Source organism: Pholis gunnellus (assembly GCF_910591455.1).
Source record: "Pholis gunnellus genome assembly, chromosome: 17".
NCBI lineage: Eukaryota > Metazoa > Chordata > Actinopteri > Perciformes > Pholidae > Pholis > Pholis gunnellus.
Window position 1 is genome coordinate 864,634 of NC_136544.1, and position 20,688 is coordinate 885,321.

A 20,688-nucleotide genomic window follows, 5' to 3' on the forward strand; every position below is an offset into this window, starting at 1 on the left:
ATATCAAAACCAGTTTGGTGATTCTATGCACCTTATTAATAGCTGCAATCATTTCAATTCCAAAATAACTAAAGCCATGGGGTGAATTGTGGATTTGTACACTTAATTGTCTCTTTTGGACCGCCTAAGGTAAAGAACAGAAAGGGATCCATACATAGATCTAATAATTCTGTAAATGCAGGAGAGGATATTAATAAACGCTGTGTAGATGTCCTCCGATCTGTGTCACAATCAGACCTCTTTATGTAATCTTTTTTTGCAATATATAACAAATAAATAAAAAATACTATATGTTCCAACACAACGCCGTCATATCTTATGTTTCCCAATGAATATATTCTTTAAACAAAAGTTAAATATATATATATTTTGTGGGCTGCTTTTTCCTCTGATGAAAGTCCCTCCCTTTTCTCGTTGGTCGGTCAGAGGGGGGAGGCACACACACACACACACACACACACACACACACACACACACACACACACACACTGCTGATGTCAGACTCCAGTCATGTCGACCCTCCTCAGCACCATCAGCACCATCATCTTCATGGCTTTTTTACAGAGACGTAAGTAAAAAAAAAAAAAGGCTCCACCGTCGCGTGCAACTTCCCCTTCTGTGTCTGGTATATGTACGATACCCGCCGCTCAAAGCGTCGTTTACCGGTAAAAACCGAGCGGGTCAGGCTGGATGTTTTGGTTGCGCAGCGGCGGATGCTGTCCGGGGAAAAAAACGGATCAGCAGCGACGCTGTATTAAATATTAGAAGGATAGCAGACAGATTGATAGAGAGAGAACGTGTCACCACAGCTCGATAAGGTTAACGAGAACCCTCCTCGGTCCCACAGACTGCACCGGGAGAACATTCTAGTTCAACCGTGGCTTCAGGCTCTCTCGCATTACCATAGCGGTCCTGACTGTAACATGCGGACGTGGAACCTTTGTATTCAGCAGCGGGGCTTTTAACAAAGCTAATGTAGATGCATGGATGCACGTGTTGCGTTCAGGTGTTGTCGTTTTTTCTGGAACACATCTACGCATTTATTTTTATTTTGTTATCGTCATGTAACTTGGAATGAGAGGAAAGGCATGCTTCCAGAGTGATAGAATACATTTCAGTAGCCAGGATATAGGATATCTCCTGCTCCGTAAATTCTCTCGAAAAGATAATTAACAGGCAGTGTTTGAAAAACCCAGAATATTATTTTCTCATCTAAACCATCTGGATGACAAAATATATGTCTAGTCAGCTATATGTAAAAAAAAAATAGTGATGTTTTGTTTCCTATCCAGGTAGTCGGTGCATGGCCATCTTTGTTTTGCTTTGGAAATAGGCGCAACTTGGGAAACGGAATGATTATCCAGATGGTTAGGAACGATATTGGAGGCTATAGAAAGCAGTAAACAGTTCAGTGTTGTTTACTGACATCGCTGGTCACCAAAGGTGCTTAAATGCCCAATTATGACCATGTTTATGATTGAGGGATTGCCTCCGCACAGCTCTCAACATGGAGACGGCTGAGCCAGAGGCTAACAGCGCTAACAGTGCAAAGAGCAGCAACAGTGCTGACAGAGCTGACAATGTTTACCCAGCGGGGGGAACTGGAAGGTGGGCCCTACGCCTCCATGACGACGGCGGCGTCAGTCAGGACGACGGCATCGGCTGTAACCGCCGTGTGTGCGCAGTGCAGAGCGGGGACAACGAGCTAACCAGTGGGGGCTAGCTCGGATTACAACACACACAGAGGGAGAGCGACTTCATTCTCTGCTTTGGTAGACGTTACTCTGGAATTTATAATTGCAAATCGTTGTTTGCTGATATATTATCGCCCTGAATCCAGTGTAGAAGCTTCAATCTTTGAGAGAAATCGACTGTCACCTCTGTTATCTGCATTTATATTCTATTGCAAGAGAGGCACAACCTGTGGCATTTAAGTATTAACTGTCACTGCTGTAGCGGATTTAGCCCAAAGTTTAGCCTCTCATGTTTGAGTCGCAGAGCTAAGCATCAGATAAAATATATATATCAAATATAGATAGGAGGTGAGGTTAAAAACTCTTAACCAACACTTACCACTGCATCCTTAAAGACTCTTCTAACCATCTGGATGAAAAATGAGTCCATCTGTTGCAAAATAAAAATATAATTTTTTGTAATCTAAAAAATAAAGTTGGTAACCGGAGAGTACATCTTCATGCTCAATCTGTAGAACATGAACCAAGAAAAAATAAATAAATGATTTATATTGATATATGTTGATGTTTCTTCCAATATTTCATAATTCCATACAAAACGATGCCTTAATAATTTGTTTGTGTTTCCAAACAAGCAAGGATGTGTTAAAATGTTTATTTGATTATATATTAATTTCTTTGATCCTGCAGCAGACGGGAATACTTTTTTCATCCAGATGGTTCGAGTCTTTGAGGATTCTGGAAATGGCTTCAGAACAGTACAAAGTGTTGTTAAACCCCCTTCTGCGTTTTTCAAGCTTACTTATAATAGCAACACTTAAACCACAAGAGCCATGATGTGGTGATTGTTACCTAATCCTATGGCCATGTCTTGTAGAGGAGTCCTGTGTCAAAATATGAAATGTATTTTTTCAGGTGATATTGTGCTGACATGGTGCATATTCCTATTTATAAAATGAAAATCTAGTATGACAGAAGGTGCTAAAGCAGTCGTCCTACTGGGTTGTATCTGGGGCTCTGGGTGAAAAACAGCTGGACATAAATGGTAGGGTGACTGGTGGGAGGACTGGGAGGGTCCAACACAGTCTCACGGCATTTTGTGAAATAGTCTTGATATGCAATCTATTGGCTTCGTGTAAAGGGACACAAATTGTACGTTTTTTCCCCATGTCGCTCTTAACAACTTTTTTTTTTTGGGATGACATTACGTTACAAAACGAAAGTTAGGTTTAGGTAGCGAAACCGCTTAGTTAGGTTTAGTAAAAACATCATGGTTGGGCTTAAAATATCTACGTACAGTTTAAGCAACAAACCACGTAGTTATGTTTAGGAAAACCGTCACGAAGGTTCTAGGCAACAAAACCATAATAATAAAACCAGAAGGCGTTGTGGAACACGGGTCTCATGGCTGAAAAGTCCTTTGTTTGTTGGACTATTTCACAATCTGCCTTGATGCTGGTCTGGAGGGTCAATAGGGGCCCCGGGATTTGGATTAGTTTATTCCCCAGAGCCCCCTGGTGGTTTATCCAGCCATTTTGTGTTTACCTCTGTTGTATTTGATGTTTTTTGCAATTTTGACCGAGTGTTTGATACAATGGCAGAGGGACAACAGAGGGATGTTACATGAAGCGTGGTTACAAGTGAATCCTGCTTTCTGAAACTGAAGTTCTTGAAAATAAAGGAATTATTGAATGAAGTTTGGTTGGACGCGGTTCTGGTTGGGTTATTTTTACAATCAGTCTGCGAGACTGAAACACAATATTTTCTCCAACGTTGTGCCAGGGCAGTTATCACATTTAACTGTACCGTCTGTGTAAATCCATGCCAATATCTTTTTTTTTTGTTTTACAGTAAGTATCTGCAGTGATTGCAAATCTTGCACAAGTGTCATTTGCATTATTTGTTTGGGGAGACATGTCCTCCTAACTTTTGAAAATGTTGTTTTAGTTCTTATCCCATCTGTTGTTCAGGTGGACGTTCTTACTAAAATATACCTGCCGTCAGCGGGCCTCACATGGCAGGCTGCAGACAGGCTCTAATAGCCGGAGGTTGTTGGGGCCTTATGGAGACTGAAGGAAAGAGCCGAGGACACTACTTCTCCGCCTCTGCATGTGTTTCGGGTCAAAAACATAGAAATTAATCGCTAGGCCTATTTTTAATTGCAGTTATTCTCCTAGAAAATATGCTAGAATTGAACATCAGTTTATTAATGTATTGTTATACCACCAATATCAGGAAAAGCACAGGAGCCAGATTCATCATACATTCATATTTTCTAGATTTAAAATATTTTTTTGTTATGTATCATGTGCTTATGTAATATTCAATTTGTACTGTCAAAACAGGGAATGGAAGTATAACTATTATATATATATATATATATATATATATTGGTAGAACAAGCAGAGGTGTCCTACTGAATATGTTAGTTTCATTTTTTTTCCTGATACCAAATCTGGCATTGTGCATTATTACAAATATTTTGTTACAATAATTGTTGATTTTAAACTCGTTATAATCCCTATTAATAAGAATTGTATAAGAATGTTATGTTACACTCCAGGACAATGACATTGACTAACAGTCTTGGATTTATAAACTAAAATCCTATCTGATCCAGTCTGGTACTGTGCAAGTTGTTTCATTGCATTTTTAATTAAACAGAGCGTTAGCTTGGACGCATTGGACAGCGGACCTTAATACGCTTTCTCTATCCCCGTCTGCTCCACGCCTGCTGTCTGTCCACGTCAGTGATTAGTGTGGCTAGATGGGAGTCAGATAGATGACTTTGTGCAATGGCCTCATAACCATGCTGCTTCTACATTTGTGCACAGGACGGATCAGCGCGCACAGGTTGATTAATGGGATGTCTGTTAGTCACCATCTTCTCAGACGTTCTCTAACGGCTGCCAAAGATGTGATCGATTCCGCTGACCAAGCAGGATTTCAACTATTTAAAGCTGTTCTGAAATGCCCCACGATTCAGCTGGTGATGCCACACTCGTGTCCCCAATGGCATGTCGGAGGTCTGTAGCTCATTGAGCAGCTATTTAGGTTCTGTTTTTTTGGGCTGAACTGAGAACTGATCCTGTACTGACAGGTTCCAACGACACATTGATTGACACACATACAGATAAATCAGTGTTGAATGCAGACGTGTGGTGCATTGTTTACGTTTTTGTATTGGGTTCATCATCAGAATTATTCATCATTATTATTATTTTAATTATTTTAGCTAGCTTCTTCATTTTACTCTTAAGGTGCACCAGATTGATGCATTTAACTTTAAAATATACAACATTTTCTTCCAGGGGACCATGACCCCAGCTCCCCTAAAAACTTCCAAGGTCCACCCACCACAGTCTCACAAACTCCTTATGTGCAGTAACTTATAGCAGTGATTTGAGTCTGACATATCGACATCACTGAAGTGGTACTCAGAAGATGCTTCCAGGGGTGGCAGGTCTGCCATCTGTATGGTTTTGCTTCCCAAGCGTTCTTTGATTTAATGCGGCACGTGATTGACCCGCTACCGCAGCAGCTACAACCCATACAGCCTGTGGTGAGGTGAAGTTAAGCGCGTTGTATTTAAAGGGAGTTGGCAGTTTAGCGTGCCGAGATGCCACCAAGACATTGAAGAGTACAGCTATATATGGCGTCTGGTATAAAAATAAATGGTGGTGGTAGCATTTTACGCAACTACCATTTACATGATGGGTATTGAATGGAGTAGAAAAATGGTATCAAATAAAATACTCTATTGATATTGGGTTCACTTTAAGGGTATTGTAATTTTTTTAAACGATACCCAGCTCAAGGCTCTGGTTGAGTTGAGTTTTTTTTTTTTTTATGTTATAAGATATGTCTCTCCTCTGATTCTATTACTCTATGTCAATCGTAAATTGCTTAAAAAATTGGGTAAAATATATTCAGTAGCTTTGAGTTTTGCATTGATTTGGATCTTAAATGTGGCAGTACCGGTCAGGTTCAGTCACGTTATGTTGGGGTCACATTTGGATCTTTGCTTTAGGCTCTTGCAGAATTCTAGCAGCTAGTAGATCTGTTAGCAATGGCTAGTAGTCACATGTTAATATTAACATGAGTAGTTTACCAGAATTAGCAAGCTACTTGGTTGATATATGATGTCCCAGTGGACTGGACTGCAATTCAAGGGACCTTTGTGTGCACAAGAAGTTAATAGGAAATTTGTATTGCAACTGCACAGCTTAGGTGCAAAAATAGGCTATGAAAAAACATGCATATCTAAATAAAGGGACTGCCAGCTGACTGCGTTCTTGTTCATCACTTGATAACTGAAATTGATATTAGAGAGCTCAGTACAGTCCAAAAGAATCATAACGGCACAACTGATCTGACTCTTTGGCTTTCTCTTTGCCCCCAATATCATCTTGGTTTTACGGAGGCTGACTGAAACTTGCCCGTCATTTCTCCTCACTACACTCTTCTCTCCATCTGAAAAACTAAAACTAGCCAAAGGTGGGTGGTCTGCTCAATCATTCTCCTGTGCAGCAGCTGGATAAAGTCCAAGAGGGCCAAGAGTAGCAGAGAGCTTTGCTTTACATGTGTTTGGCTGTAACAGCAGAACTGTTTGTTGAAGGAGGTAGAGGGAGATGAAGAGGGGGTCACCTGCAACATTACAAAGTAGTACAGAAAGTAGAATGTGAAAAAACAAGTGGAGTAAAATTTGCAGTAATATGGATAGTTTGGCCCTCTATGACCCTCTGGTCCTATTTTTGGAAGAGGAGTGAAAGTATTTAATCAACTGTCTTAACTTTAAACATAATTAGTTCCATTATGAGTATTAGGAGAGTTCCGACTGACCTGAATGTGTTCATATTAAGTTCGGGTCCAGTTTGTTAAGGGCCTTTCACAAGCCAACATTTTTTCCATTTAAATGGAACTCTGGTAAATTTGTTAGTTGCGATTGCAGAAATTGTACTCCGGTGTGGACCAAAACGACCGGTCCCGGATTGCAAGAGGCAGTTCTCGGACTGTTTCATGTGAACCCTTAGGGCGGTTCGATTGCAGTGAAAACATAATCCGAGCCAATTGCAGGAAGTGAGCCAAAACGGCAGGGGATTACGGGCCATCTGCGTGGGCATTCGTTGAGATGGACACAGGTGGAGGACAGGTTCAGTGGGGGAGGCTTGACTTTGATTTGTGAAGAAGTTGGTTTGCTCGACATCTGGGCTGAAGAGAACATACAGAATATGCTTGATAAAGTCCACAAAAAACAGTGACGTTCATAAAGTCTTTCGAGAAAAAATGGGGGGAAATTAATTTGCGCAATATTGACAGCAATATTTCTGCAAAAGAGTCTGCAGTTCCCTGCATAGAAGTGGAAGCTCTCGAAAAAGATACATTTGCTCCTTCGCACACGCCCCATAGCATTTATTTTGTTTGGTTGGTTGTTTGGTCGGTTATTTGTGCACTGTAACCGAATAGAAAACGAACCAAGAGTATCAATTTCAGTGTGATTCGGACTAGCCCCACGGACTATGTCTGGTGAAAGCGCCCTAAGACTCAACCCGACTGAAGGCAACCGGTATGGTCCAAAACACCCGAACCCACCTTGAAGGATAGCAGAACTCTAACTTGCTTGCATGGGTTCCACTAGAACAGGGGTCGGCAACCTGCGGCTCCGGAGCCGCATGCGGCTCTTCGGCCCCTCTGTTGCGGCTCCCTGAGTCCTCCGTCCACACGGCGTTTAAGCATTGTTTTCGAGATGATCTCCGTCCAGACTTAAACGCCTGAAAACAAATATCACATGACTATTCACGTACACTGGGCATGCAGTGGGTGCCGGTGTTACGTCCTACTGGTTTTCAAACCTACTGGTTTCCTTCTGTGCGTGTGTTGTGTTCGTGTAACAGCAGCAGCTGTTTTCTGCCTCTGTTGCCAGATTCGTCAAACATTCACAAACATATTGCTGGAGATCTAAAAGCCACATCTCATATATATTGCGGGGATTATGATTGTATAAGTGAGCACTACATCACAGCCACGTATGAAGAAATACATTGAAGAAAATATATTTATTTATTTATTCAACCTGGATTCGAACTCTGTCGAGCAAAATAGTAAAATATTCCAAAACGGCCGCGCTACGTGACCCGCCACTTGCATCTGACGAAGTAAAGCGCATTTTCTTCTAAGTGACTGATCATGATTTGCAGACCTCCACCCTCGGTAAACTATCGATGGATAAATCCAAAAGAAGAAAAGTCACGGAGGAAAATAGAGTTTAATTCTGCGTGGACGTATTAATTTGCTTTCACTGCCAACGATGCTGGCTTACCTGAATGCTTGATGTGTGGCCAGAAATTTGACATCAAATAGCTTTTGCGGCTCCAGACACATTTTATTTGGTGGAAAATAGGGCAAAATGGCTCTTTGGATAGGTTGCCGACCCCTGCACTAGAAGGAGAAACTCACACATTGGTCTTCTAAAAAAGGCCAATGCAAGGCCAAATGGGAGGCACACTTTAAATTATTTTGAATGATTTTTGATACTTAAGAAAATAAATGTCATCGTAATTGCGTATGTCTTGCATAAGTCACATTTCATTACTTCTCTCTCTCTCTCCTCAGTTATTCTAATTCCTGCTCTCATCTAAGTCTCCCTTTGTCTCACTCTGCTCTATAGCTGACCCCCCCCCCACCCCATGAATTAGCCTTTAGCTGCGCTCAGATATGGCGCCATGTCCTCAAGGACTCTCTCTCACTCTTTCTCTCATCTTGGCTTTGCTTTTATCATGATGGAGCTTCTTTCTTTCTTCATGCCATGCAATACGTTTCCTTTTTTATCCCAAAAGGTCAGAAGCTTTGTCCCCCTAACCATTAGTGGTTGAGCTGGTGTTGGATTAGAAAGTAAAATACGGTGCCAATGTTCACCTGCAGCTTGTGTCAGAAACAGCTGCATTTGGAGTTCAGAGCTTTTTGCATCAGTTATTAAAACTACAAAGCACTCCTTGTAGGAACATACTGTGAGTCTATCTGAATGCTGATTTGCTGCTGCTGGCCATGGTGTTTGAGAATTTGGGGAATAGGGTGTATACGGATTAATTGTATGTTATGTCAAGAGAGCGAATATCATGACCACTGAATTATGACTATCTACATGTTCTGCAGCGCCTTCTCAAATGCCGTCAGATTTAGCAGGATCACTCAGACTTAGTAGTTCACTAACTATGGCTAGATTTGGCTGCTATCAGTTTCATGCACATATTTTGCAGCCGAAAGCAATGCAAAATATACAGTACATTTATCAGGACATGGACGAAAGCCCTCAGTATGCTTAAAAGAAGGTGTTTAATATATTGTTTAAAAGTGTGAAAGTGAGCGCCGTTACGGCCATTTTCACTAGGAAGACACACATAAGACTGAATTCTTGGAGAGAGGCAGTGGGACGCAGCCTTCAACTGTAGCCACTCAGGAACAGATAAACAGTTTGGCTTTTATACGTAGTTAGTTTGAAGCATATTCTTCATCTAAATCATCCACTTGATTTTGAGCAGCGATAGGGGCATATTTGATAACGTAGGTTATGTTCTGTTAGCTTTTTCACACAATTTCAAAAATTGAAATTAAGTAACCGGAGGGAGAGTGAGGCTTTCTGGGTCGAGCTTTGCAGGTAGAGTCACAGATTGTAGCTTTGCTATCGAAGCAGCAGAGGCTGAGATATGTGTCAAGTGCCAATATTTCCTATAATGCAACTGGATAGTTTATTGTATTCATAAACTGTACATAAGAAGTGGACGTAGTCATTGTGACGTCATCCATTGCGTTGTGGTCTACCGTTTTGAAGCCTTGAGTCGGGCGATTTCGCAGTTTTCTTTGCAACCGAAAAACATATTAACATTATATAGTTAACATATTTGGAATATGGAAATCCATGCTGTATTGAAGAAGAGATTGAGACCATAAGCAAACTCCAACTTGTTCATGTCAAGGACCTCCGAAATAGATGTACAATAGACCACAGACCATGGATGTACAGACGTGCCCTGTGCTTTTTCCTGCATGTTATAGCCTACAAACAATAATACTGCATATAATTTGGTTCTCTGGTACATCTGTGGTACAGGCTTCACAGCATACAGTCCATGGATGTATTATAAGGTAATGACAGTGATGAATTAAAGCCATGAAGGAATTTTCTCTAACTTTGGAAATTTTCTCCGTTCTTGGTCCGGACACTCCACTACGGTTACAGTACCAAGGGATTAACGTTCTGATTTAATTTATTTTTACTATGATATCTATTTATTTAATTTGGTTTCATATTACAGTTCAGGTTGATGAGCCAATATAAATGTGCTTTACAAAGGTCAAATGGCGGTGCTACAACACAATGGGATACATTATTGTTTAACCCCATGGCTAACTTTTTACCAAATTTGACCAAAATGAATTTGATTGTCTTTCAGAAATCCAGCCAATCAGAACAGAAGACACAAAAATCTGGATCGTTCTGTGGTCACAGAAACATTTGGAGGTCTTAACATTGCTTCATTTGACCCTTAAAACACGACTTACTCACATTTTATAGTGTATTTTCTAAATTTTGTATTTCCTTTGATGAGTTTCTGAAAAAAAAATATCTTCGACATTGAATCCAGTAAATGAAATTAAAGACTTATGTCAGCATCATAGCTACGTGGTCAACATGGATGCAATCACTGCATTCAACACAATGATGAGGCGGTCCACCCCCTTTTCGGTTTGACCGCAGGGGGTTGTGGGTAAAGCAGACCGCTAGTCCATTAATAAATGAAACGACCATGTGATGAAGACATATGGCCCTGCTCTGATCGGCCCTTGGCTGGAGCTGTGTGTGTGTGTGTGCTTCTTGCAATAAAAAGTCAACAGAACTGAGAGGGAGATGCAGAGGAAGAGGTGGATAAATAGATGATAGACACAAGCAGTGTGTGGGCTGAATGTGTGGGCTGTAAGAGTGGGAGTTATCTACAGAGAGATGCTCTCTCTGCTACTGCAGCTGCCTTTTGGCTCCACACACACACACACACACACACACACACACACACACACACACACACACACACACACACACACACACACACACACACAGTGTATTAGTAATGTAATAGTGAGAGAGTTTAGTGTTGTGTGTTGCTTCAGTTGAGATGATCACAATAGTGTCTGTTTGATGCTTCTATTCTACAGTGCTATGCTGTTGCCTTTAAGCAAGTGGCTGGCCTCAAAACAGATTTACTGCACTGTGAGGCAGCTGCTGCTGCTCCTAGACAGTAAGGATGTGTCAAATGCACAAAGCAGATATCCTTGTTATCCCCAACATGTCGAGCAATCCACGCAACGAAATATGTAATGTCTCAGGCCTTCCAAAACAACCGTAAAATTAAAAAAAACAGGATCCATGGACAGCAGGGGGCCAGAAAACAATGTCTTTGTAACTTAATTATGCACATTTTCAACATTTGGAAATGAGGCAACCTGCTGAAAAACATTCAAAAATATAGTTTAAATAGAAAAGTTTGTATGCAGCACTTGATCTTATCTCCCAAAACGTTATGCTGCATTCGTATGGAATCGGGCAGACGGTAAAAGCAAACCAGATATCAAGTTAGTGGATGAGAGCAGCACAGTAAAATTAGAATACCATTAAAAGATTGGATATTTTAACTTTTTGCCGTCCTTCACGATGGAATTTACAACCGGATGTCACTAAGCTCGCTTTACACGAGGAGAAAATTGTTTAAGATTGCAACAGAATATCGAAAGAAAGCTGCATTTTACAGCTGCATGTATTACTGGAATAATATAACAGTAGAGAGGAAATCATATTCTTTGACATTTTATGCATAGACCGTATATACAAGTGGACGTAGTAATCGTGACGTCACCCACTGGTTTGTAGACTGCTGTTTTGAAGCCTTGAGTTTGACAATTTCGGCGAACTTGGATTATTGGCGTCGCCATGTTGTTTTTTTTGCAACCAATGTACAGAAGTGACCATATTTGGAATGTGGAGGAGTGACTTAGAGACGCCGTATACGGCTCTGGTAGTGACAGCGACCTGTCAATCACAGTAAGCCCGCCCTAAAGCATACACTGCTTAATGGTCTGTTTGACTCTAAATGGACCATCATTTACTAAATGAACATCATGCTGTATTGAAGAAGACTTAAAACTAGAGATAGAGACCATAAACTCATGTTTACAATGTTTACTGAGGGAATAAATCAAGAGAGAAGTAGAGTCATTTTCTCATAGACTTCTATACAATCTGACTTCTTTTTGTAACCAGAGGAGTCGCCCCCTGCTGGTCAGTAGAGAGCCACTACAGCCAGTGGTGAATTTCTGAAAATAAAGTATGGTTATTTTAAAAAATTGCACTGTACGTTGCATTTCTTAGTTTAAACACTATATGCCATTTTGAACAACTGCTTGACTAACATGGATTACTAGTCAATGAAAGCATTAACCTCAGTTCATTAGGTAAACATGACAAAGTGATGAATTGGAAGATAGCCAATGAGTGACGAAAAATTAAAAAAAAGATTTTCACAGAAGTCAAGGGGAAGGATACTTTATTAATTTGCAAGGAATCTGTTGCAGTGACGAAAGATTGTAATATTAGAAGACACGAAACTAAACTTCAGTCCCACTCCCACATGTTTTTTGTCTCCTACAAAATCATGTTCCCATGCAACAAAACTGCACTCTCAATTACGTTTCAAGGGCAATACATTTTCTTCCGCATTACGGATGCAGTTGTAAACTGTTTGAAACACGTGGTTAACGTAAATTGAAACAAAACAAAATAAAAAAATGCTACAAAACAACTTGGTCAGGTTTAGTAAAAAACACAACAAAAAAACATTACATTTACAACTGCAGTATCCTGAGTAATAGCCCTGTGTTTTTTGACATATACTACCCTGACCTCCTCCCCATGTGGACTCGTAAAATATATAAATACTGACTTTCTTCCACTGGTTGAAAACTATGCATTTAGGCTAACTATTGTTTGACCCGTGACTCCTTATATTTTCTGTCCATGGCCCACATTCAAAAACTTTGGCTAGCCGAGTATACGGTGTGAACCACTACCAGAATGCCACATATAAACATATTCAAGCTATAAGTAACTCCGCCTCCGCCACTTTTGCTGGTCATTGCTGTCAATGCTCACAAGCTAGCAAGTATGCTAGTTAGCAACTTACACGTTCTAGAACAATTTGCGTGGCTTTGTTTTGTACCTGTGATCTTTGAGGCATGAGACACAACAGAGAGAGATGCCAGAAACTACAACAATAATCCTCAACAGATATTTATACACATTGTAAAGAAAACCTTCCTTTCCAACCACTACATTACCTTTTCTTTGTCCGTTTTTTTTAGCAAACTGCTACAGAGCTTCCGTACAGATTTCTCCCTATTTACATAACATTTTCAAATTGTACCCCCTACCATTCTTTGCATCATTATATCCAACAGTAAGTGTAAAGGCATGATTAACACCATGTGAATTTTATCATTGGACTACCTTCGCAGTCTGTTTATTCGCTGGCTTATACGCACCAACCAGGAACAGTAAGTGCCTGTTTGTGTGACAGCTCAGCTTGTGACGCATCTCGTAGCCTGCGAGGAACTCCGGTTCTCTCTGCAGTGTTTCTCCTGACCCTCTTCTTCTCCTCTTGTCTCTGTATGTTTATACAGTAGAGGCATAAAGCCTTAAGATAAAACAAAAAAATTTCACTCAAGCGGAAACATTTTTAACTCATGTGGACATGTCTGTGCTTCAGTTTGCACCCACCAGCACAAACATTTTAAATGAGTTGAGTCAACACACGTTTTTGCATTATGTGCACTTGCACTGCCTCCAAAATTCACCTCACATTCAGTCTGAACACGGCTTAAGAGGTTGTATGGTGCACATTGTCACACAATGTCTCACTTCAACTTAATTTATTCTGTTTTATGAAAAAAATATGCGTCATAACATGATTATGAAACACTGCATACTGTACAATGCTGTAAAGGAAGTGGTATGGTTGTTGTGAACCCGTGCTCATGTTTGAAATATTAATGTACTGCAGACGTTCCATCCAGATCTCCTCCGGCTTAGCTCTGAAGACTTCTCTACATGAGGTCTTGCTAAATGCAGTTCTTATTGTCAGACCTTTGTCTCATCCATATAGATCATATAATAACATGGACACATCTGTGACTTCACCAGTGTTCAGGTTTCTAAAGAGGCATTTGGATGCCTAGAATTTGTTTTCTTCTCACTGCTTACTTTTCGGTTGTTTAGATCCGGAAAATGTGGATTTAGGCTGCACAAACACCCCCATCACACACACAAAAACTGATTGTAAACCAGGATTGTTGTGGGTTGCGTTCATGAGGAACCCTGGGTCGGATCAAATTCTTGGAATATTAAAGGGTACTCGGTAGTCCCCTTGTTGGGTTCTCATTAACACCCTTAGAAAGTGGTGAGGTTCTGTAAAGAAACCCTAGAGAGGGTTTTGGATGGAACCATTACATCAGAGAAGAGTTCTCTGTAGGCCCTCTCTTAGGGGTTATGGGTGGAACCTTTCACAAATGGTTCTAGGTATAATCCATTATGTTGGGTTTCAGGTAGATCTCTGAAAGATTTCCAGATGTAAACTTTTAAAAAGTTCCACCCGCAACCAAAAAAGGGTCTCCTTATGGGGACAAGCCTAAGAACGCTATATGGTTATAGTTAGCACTTTTATATTCAACAGTGAATGAAGCCAATCAAGGTGTAATATACAACTTGCTTAAGTGTGATGTGGAAACCTGAAACCTCTAGGTCACAAACAATGAGAATGGAAGGAGATATCTTGTGTCCAGCACTCAGCTCTTTTTTTCCATGAGGGAGAACGACAAGATGTAATTTTACCAATTTTTAACAAGGTAGTTCAACTTTTTTTTTTTAATCAACCAATCCAGTCCGACATGACGACCAAGACATCACACTTGCCCACAATAGTGGAGTTCTACATCTTTAGAACAGCAGTGGCTGGAAAAACATCAAATTTCTGAACACACACACACTAGCTGGGCATTTCTGTTGGCAATCGAATGTGATGCCCAAGAGTAAAATAGAACCAATGATCCTTATTTATCCCATCTTTTGCAGGTGTAGTTCTGAAATTAAATTTTTCCTATTTTCGTGATGGGGAATCATACTTTTTGCCATAACCGTGGAAACCGTCACTGAGAGACGGGGCAGGAAAAAAAAATAAAGGATGTACTTTACGGCAGCAGATGGGAAACAGCAAAGGTTTGCCTTGCAGACTCAGTCGGCCCCTGGCAACATTTTGAAAACACACACACACACACATGCTCGCTCGCTCTGCAACTATCACCTCTGCCAGGACGTGGGGCTTGACAGATTTGCCATTATTGCCCCCGCTGTGTGAGGTGGAGGGTGTAAAGTGACCTACTGAGCTGACATGGTCTTGTCAGTCAGCCCAAAGTGTTTTCTGCACTACGTTTCCCAGAGACTGACTACAACCGTTTCTCCTCCTCTCCCGCAGCTATCTGATGATGGATCTATTCCGCAGAGGAGAGCTGGGGCTGCTGGGAGGAGGAGAGGGGCTGAGGGACGACGTGGGCATTCCCGGGATCAGCTGGCCGGCCAATCGGCTGCCAGAGGACATGTACCCGGCATCAGGGTTGGCCCTGGCTGCCGCGTATCATGATATCAAGACCCGGCTGGCCAGTCTGGAGAGGGAGAACAGCAGCATCAAGAGGAAGCTCAAACACTACGAGGTCAAGGTGGAGAGCAACACACACACACACACACACACACACACACACACACACACACACACACACACACACACACATTTAGATATAATAAAGCTTTCATGATGTGTGAATGCATTCTTTTCTGGAAAGTTGATCTCCTCTCCTGCAGTTTCCTATGGTCAGTGAATTTGGAGAGGAGAGGATACTGTGCTGTTCCTGTGAACCCATCGTCAAGGACACCAGTGTAATCCAATCAGAGACTACCAACCTGCAACAGAGGATCAACTCTCTCACTCAGGAGGTACTCTGCAGAAATGTAGTTACATGGAAGTATTGCTGAGCCGGAGTGTGAAACGGAAGGAAGGATGGCAGGAAAAATGGGTTCCAGTGTTTTCAACACATGCGGTTGTACAGAACCGATCTATTGTAGCGTTTATCTGATCACTGGTCAATTCAAACACTGAATGATTTGCATTGGTGATGGAGCAGCATGAGTGAAGATACTAAGTAAAACTTAATTTATATACTCGGGTTACAAAGTGCTTAACATCAGTTATCAGTTAACAAACACAAGGACCTTAAGAACACAGGAACCAGTTAACACCCAGATCAACCCTTAACAACTTAGAGAAGTGCGGTTTTAGATGCTTGTCACGCGTAATGGCCAACAGGTTTTGGTTGGATGACCTACGTGGATGTTCGGTGTAAGGGATTACCTTAATCGCCAAAACAGTATTTACTGAAAAACGTACTTGAGTAGCAAGTAACTTAGTAAAAAAGAAAAAAAAACATTGACACACTTCATCTTTATGTTTTGTGCCACCACAATGTAATGCTGTGTCAAAGGTTGTGGTCATTTTACTTATTTCTGTGAGATCACATTGATACATAATATACAGTATTATACACACTTACTGCATTGGGGTGCCACGACGTACCGGTATTGACGATAACCGCTATATTTAAAAAATGTAATATTTATATCAATAATACACATATATTAATCTTTAAATCTTTTTATATGTATACAATGATGTTTACAGACTCTCTCTCCACCTCCCTTCACTCGTATTTTGAGTGTAATTCATTTGCCAAAAAAAAATAAAACATACAATAAACAAAGTTAAAGATAAAGTTGACGGACGTTTAGTTTTTCTTTCAAATTTTCTATCGATATTTCGATAAAATCATTACCGTGTAGTGAATTCTGATATCATTATAGCCCGATACAATATATATATATATATATATATATGTATGTATACACATTTATATCTCTGTAGCTCTATAAAATGCTCCATATTCACTCATTATGCTTCTTATTAGCATTTCAATAAGGTTTTATGTCTTTGGAGTGCTGAACTAACGAACTTGAAGCATATCTCTCAACAACTGGCGAGGTTACACAGCTACCAGAAGCATTTACCTACTGAGAGTCGGGAGCCTTTTGATCCTTAAACCTTTATGGCATGTTGAATTACACAACATATACTAGGGCTGTGTATTCGCAAGAATCTCGCAATACGATACATGGTTACAATTCAATATATTGCGATATATCGTGATACTGTAAGCAAGGCGATTGACATACTCAAGTGTCTCGATATTTTCTTCAATTGAATGCAACTGAGTGCATCACCATTCAGAAATCCGACGTCTTCAGTCCCGATACCTGGGCTTTGGATCTCGGCCGATACCGAGTACCGATCAAGCTGTGCCTACGGTGTGTGAATGGATGAATGATGACATGTAGTGTTAAAGGGCTTTGAGTGGTCAGAAGACTAAGCTCTATATGGGTACAGTCCATTTACCATCTAGCCATAACCTCTCCTGTCTCAGCTCCAGAAGAGTAAGGAAAGAGAGGAGAGGTTGGAGGAAGTCATCCAGGCTTATGAGAAGATTCACTTGGAGAAAAGCAATGTCCAGAGAGACCTGGACAAGATGGTAAATACGCACACACACACACACACACACACACACACACACACACACACACACACACACACACACACACACACACAACAAGTTTCCTCGTAATACTATTCTATATTCAAGCATTGAGGAGCAACTTTGGTTTCAGTTTCTCGTGTGTGTTTGTGTCAGACGACTCTAGCGGAGCAGCACGTGGAGCGGATCTGCGGTTTGGAGTCGGCCCTCAGACAGAGAGAAACCTCCCTCCAGAAGCTCAGCGCTCATCTCCGCGGCAAAGACACACTTCAGTCTCAGCTCCACGCCAGCCTGGATGTCCCCAGAGGTGAGTTCTGTTTGGATTAACAGTAGACACTAGTAGATTATGGTGGTAATAATAAAATTGATAAAAGTAGTAGCAGCAGAAATCCGTTTCACTCATAATAATAGAAGTAGTAGTACTACGACGACTTAGTGCTCCCAGCCATTTACCAGCAGTTAATACCACTTGCTTCAAGTGTCGGGTCACCTAAATTGACCCTCCAATCTCTACCGACCGCAAGACTCATAACAAAAAAAAAACACACACTATATAATACACCATTTTAAAATCCTTGCCCCCTTAGTTACTGTTGCTACCTTGCACAGCAGCCGAGTTCTCGTGATGTAAAGAAGTCGCGCAAGGAACGTCAAAATCCATCTTGTCAGGCTTCAAGCGATGCGTTTGAGTCCGTGCGAGCCAGAGCACGGACCAATCAGAGTCCTGTGAGGAGCTACTGGCAGCTAGGGGCGTGGCTTAGGTGTGTGCGAGACAACTCAGAGAGGCGACTGTTCTTTCAAAACTAAAATGGCAGCTCCTAATGAGGTTAGCGTAGACGCTGCAATAGCATCAGTTAAATCAGAACTTTAGAGTATTTATTTATGGAAAGAGAAAAGAACGACAATGAAGGCTTTGCTCCACAGGAAAGATGTTTTCGGTCTTCTACCGACTAGCTTGGGTAAGAGTTTGATTGACAGATGTTTCATCCAATCAACTGCCAGGTATTTTTTTTTAAAGTGCGTGCCCTTTTCCAAACACTTTTCAATGCAGGCTTCTCAGAAGACAATGGCAGATTTACCAATGGAATTTGTAAGTTTTTTTGGGGTCTTGATTTCAGATCAAGCACCAGGGTGAGTTATAACAACGACAAACCCTGGTTCACAGCGGAACTCAGACAGCTAAGGCTGCACAAGGATCAGGCATTTAAGAGTGGGGACAAGGACTTGTATAAAGAGTCAAAGTACAGGTTTAGCAAGGCGGTGAGAGATGCTAAACAACTGTACTCTGAGAAACTTCAACACCAGCTCTCAGCAAACGACTCTGCTATTGTCTGGAGAGGCCTCAGACAGATCACCAATTACAAGCCAAAGGCCTCACACTCCATGAATGACCTCCGCCTGGCAGACGAGTTGAACGAGTTCTACTGTCGCTTTGATGGACAACGGGGCAACCCTGACTCCATCCCCCACAGCCCCGTCAACCAGCCCCAGACCACCAGGTCCCCCTCCCGCAGCCCGGCAGGGGCCCATGCCTCTGTATCACCCATCCAACTGTCCCCCCAACCCCGAGTGACGACTCTCTCTATTCTGGAGAGGGACGTCAACAGGCTTTTTAAAAAACAGAACCCCCGCAAAGCAGCCGGCCCGGACTCTGTCTCACCCTCCACCCTGAAGCATTGTGCTGATCAGCTGTCTCCCGTGTTTACAGACATCTTCAACGCCTCCCTGGAGACATGCCACGTTCCAGCCTGCTTCAAGGCCTCCACCATCATCCCCGTCCCCAAAAAACCAAGGACCACAGGACCTAATGACTACAGGCCCGTCGCCCTGACCTCTGTGGTCATGAAGTCCTTTGAGCGCCTTGTCCTGTCCCACCTAAAAACCCTCACCGACCCACTCCTGGACCCCCTGCAGTTCGCCTACAGAGCCAACAGGTCTGTAGACGACGCAGTCAACTTGGCCCTTCATTTCATCCTCCAGCATCTGGACTCCCCAGGAACCTACGCCAGGATCCTGTTTGTGGACTTCAGCTCTGCCTTCAATACCATCATCCCGTCTTTGCTGCATAACAAGCTCTCCCAGCTGCACGTGCCCGACTCCACCTGCAAGTGGATCACAGACTTCCTGTCTGACAGGAAGCAGCACGTCAAGCTGGGAAAACACGTCTCAGCCTCCCGGACCATCAGCACCGGTTCCCCCCAAGGCTGCGTTCTTTCCCCTCTGCTCTTCTCCCTGTACACCAACAGCTGCACCTCCAGTCACCAGTCCGTCAAGCTCCTTAAGTTCGCGGATGACACCACCCTCATTGGACTCATCTCTGGTGGGGATGAGTCCGCCTACAGGTAGGAGACTGATCATTTGGTGAGCTGGTGCGGTCTGAATAACTTGGAGCTCAACGCTCTAAAGACAGTGGAGATGGTTGTGGATTTCCGGAAGAATGCAGCCCCACCAGCCCCTATCACCCTGTGTGACTCCCCCGTCGACGCGGTGGAGTCCTTCCGCTTCCTGGGCTCCATCATATCCCAGGACCTCAAGTGGGAGCTGAACATCAGCTCCATCACCAAGAGGTCTCAGCAGAGGATGTACTTCCTGAGGCAGCTGAAGAAATTCAACCTGCCAAAGACAATGATGGTGCACTTCTACACAGCCATCATTGAGTCCATCCTCTGCTCCTCCATCACGGTCTGGTACGCTGCAGCCACAGCCAAGGACAAGGGCAGGCTGCAGCGCATCATCCACTCTCCTGAGAAGGTGATTGGCTGCAATCTGTCGTCCCTCCAGGACTTGTTCACTTCAAGGACCCTGAAGCGAGCAAGAAAGATTGTAGCCGACCCCTCTCACCCTGGACACAAACTGTTTGTGCCACTCCCATCTGGCAGGAGGCTGAGGTCCATCAGGACCAAGACCTCCCGACACATGAACAGCTTCTTCCCTTCCGCAGTCGGGCTCATTAACAGAGCCCGGGACCCCCACTGACTGTCATCCCCAGGAAAAATTCCTACCGGTCACTCCCCTGCATCCCTTCGATCCGTATTTCACTCGACACTTTTACACTACACATCTTACTTGTTTATAGTCCTGTTATCTGTTCGTTGTTTATAGTCCTGTTATCGGTTCGTTTGTGCACTTTATTTTATATTTCACTTTATTTTATATTTCATCCTTATTCTATGTTTCACTTTATTTTATATCTTACTTTATTTTATATCCCAATATTAATATTATTTTGTTTCTACTTGCACTGATTGTTGTTGTTGTTGTT

The 20,688-nt window shown here is 42.2% G+C and overlaps 1 protein-coding gene across 1 annotated transcript in view; it reads left to right on the forward strand.

The window, feature by feature from the left end:
• Nucleotides 1-494: 494 nt before the first annotated feature.
• LOC306709902 (TANK-binding kinase 1-binding protein 1-like) overlaps nucleotides 495-20,688 on the forward strand; it is a gene marked incomplete at both ends in the record, with an annotated part of 31,854 nt that continues 11,660 nt past the window's right edge. The window contains 5 exons of the mRNA XM_079178217.1: nucleotides 495-568; nucleotides 15,266-15,506; nucleotides 15,649-15,780; nucleotides 17,319-17,423; nucleotides 17,583-17,733. Of these exons, the coding sequence (XP_079034343.1) occupies nucleotides 495-568; nucleotides 15,266-15,506; nucleotides 15,649-15,780; nucleotides 17,319-17,423; nucleotides 17,583-17,733 (703 nt within the window). The remainder of the gene's footprint in view (nucleotides 569-15,265; nucleotides 15,507-15,648; nucleotides 15,781-17,318; nucleotides 17,424-17,582; nucleotides 17,734-20,688) is intronic.